Source organism: Chanos chanos, chromosome 5 (genome assembly GCF_902362185.1).
Source record: "Chanos chanos chromosome 5, fChaCha1.1, whole genome shotgun sequence".
Classification (NCBI taxonomy): domain Eukaryota; kingdom Metazoa; phylum Chordata; class Actinopteri; order Gonorynchiformes; family Chanidae; genus Chanos; species Chanos chanos.
Window position 1 is genome coordinate 3821314 of NC_044499.1, and position 2500 is coordinate 3823813.

The 2500-nt window shown below is 42.4% G+C and overlaps 1 protein-coding gene across 1 annotated transcript in view; it reads right to left on the reverse strand.

The window, feature by feature from the left end:
• The window catches only part of ephb1 (EPH receptor B1), a 145715-nt gene that overhangs the window by 26610 nt on the left and 116605 nt on the right, over positions 1-2500 (reverse strand). The window contains exon 10 of the mRNA XM_030773474.1: positions 47-235. Within this exon, the coding sequence (XP_030629334.1) occupies positions 47-235 (189 nt within the window). The remainder of the gene's footprint in view (positions 1-46; positions 236-2500) is intronic.

The window sequence follows — 2500 nt, forward strand, 5'->3', positions numbered from 1 at the left end:
CACACACACGCACGCACACACACAATAACACTCTCTCAGCGCTTACCTGCACCAATAACTTCCTCTATTTTGACGGTGGAGACGTCGATCTCTTTGGCGAACTCTCGCACAGCCTCGTTGGGGTCCTCGTAGGTGAACGGGTCGATGTAGATCTTCATCCCCGGAGAGCCTGAGAAGTGTGTCGGGCAGCCCATGGGGGAGTGGCAGTTAGTCAGATCTGGTCTCAAAGAGAGTTCTAGAACAATTCAGAGGTGTACACATCACTGCTCTGTTCTGTTTATTCTTTTCTTCCCTTCTTTATGCCTCAGAATGTCCACCCATCTCACGCAAGACTACGCATAGATACAACATACACATAAACAGAGATACATTTACGTCACATTTAATTATTCATTCATCTGACGCTTTTATCCAAAGCACCTTCCCATACAGGCAGAATACAAACCAAGTAAACAGTCATTGAGGTTCTGTCTGAGGTATAAGCAGCAGCCAAGTTCAGTATTAGACCAGATACAAATGTAAGAATGCTGAAGGAATGTAAGAGAGTGAACTACATGTTGGTCAGAGGCCCCCATAATATATATTACTACATTACTATAATATAACTATGGAGATTAACATATAGGTGTATTTGAATCATGTGGTTTTCTTACTCATACAGTAGGCACATTTCTGAGAGGCTATTTGGTTCATATGCATAATATGAGGTTGCCATGTAACAGTAAGACTTACTCTAAAGTTGGAAGTTAGATTGTCCCTATGATGGACTGGTGATATTTCACACTCAGCATGGACAAAGAATGTAAAAACATACACACACACACACACACACACACACACACACATATGTGAGACGTGGTGATGTCAGTGTGTAATTGTAACACTCTGTAAATATCACACATTTCTTAGACTAGCACCATGGGGAGATTTCACAGGCTGCTGGCTGTGTAAACAAGCACAACAGAGCACCATGAAGAACACTAACAAGCTAACTACATTTGAAACCAACCCGTCTCTCTGTCTCTTTCTCTCTCTCTCTCTTCTCTCTTTTCTCTCTTTCTCTTTCATAGATGAAGTATTCATGAGATAGGACTTGGGTCATCATTAAAAACAGAGGCACTCCGGACTTCAGTGAGAAACAGTGAAAAGTAAACCAAACTCGCTGGCTGCAGACAACCCTCTCACCCTCTGGTATCAAAGGATCTGTGACTCCACTGTGACTCCGCTATGACTCTCCCCCACAGGATCTGGTAAACATGCCCTGAGTCAGACCAATCATATATCCAGAGATGGCTATAAGAGACCACTCCTGAGGCTGGAGAGTTAGGGATCATTAGAGTCAAGAGCGCAGATGAAAAAGCCAGAGTCCAGGAGAGAGAACGGGAGACGTCCCTTGCATTCAGTGCATACGCACACACACCGAACAAGACTGTGGACAGCAGCCTGGCCGATTCGCTCAACGCTAACGAAAATCATTTGTAATTGCTAGCTGATGCAACGGCATTGAAAGTTGTGGCCGGACTATTCCTTGTGTTTTCTGGGAGTGAGCGGAAAATTCTGGAGTAGGTGTGCGTGGTTAAAATGGAAGTAATACACAGTCTCAGACATACAGCTGTGGCTTAAATCAGAGACTGAGATGTAATTGCATTCAATTAGAGCACTATGATCCATCACATGTAACAGAGGACTCTTAAACCGAAAATGAATGACTAATGTTCTCTGACTTATAGCTATGATTGTGGATAAACCTCAAGTTCAAAAGATCATCAAGCTAATATGATGTGCCGTGCACACACAGACACACACACACACACACACACACACACACACACACACACACATTTATTTAAATATGCTGCTTATATATTTTACAAACAAATCACACTTTCATGAATAATTAAAACAGCTAACAGTTTATCTCCTCCTGTCCTCTGATGGGAAACACTCTTTAACCATCCGATTCAGATTTTTATAACTGAAAGATGAAAATATAGATAAGCGTGTTAATGCTTCATACTTTTCTGATCTGTGCGTGACAAGCACACCAATCAACCCATGGCGCTATTTTCAACCTGCTCATAAAATTCAGCCTTCAGGGACAAAAAAGAGGGAGAGAGAGAGAGAAACATAGCGTCGAAACTCAAAGCAATTGAAGACTCCAGGAGTCCTCAGACACCTCTGCTCAACTCAACACGACAACATGTAGTAACCTCCGGGAAATTCCTCCCAGCCTTTCCCTCCTGTCAAGAACACTGCTGTGTGTGGATATGCCGTAACCCCTACTAAACCACTTGGCTATCAAACGTCAGCTCAGAAAAAGGAATCTTGAAAACTACACAAGCGCTTGATTCGTACGGGAGTAATGGTTTGACAGTCAAATATTCTAAAACGACAACGCCAATAAACACAACTGTGATATTTGTAATAATGGGAAGACTGCTGTGGGAGGGGCCTTTTAGGAGGAAGAAAGATCATTATAATAATGCACAATAAGATAAAA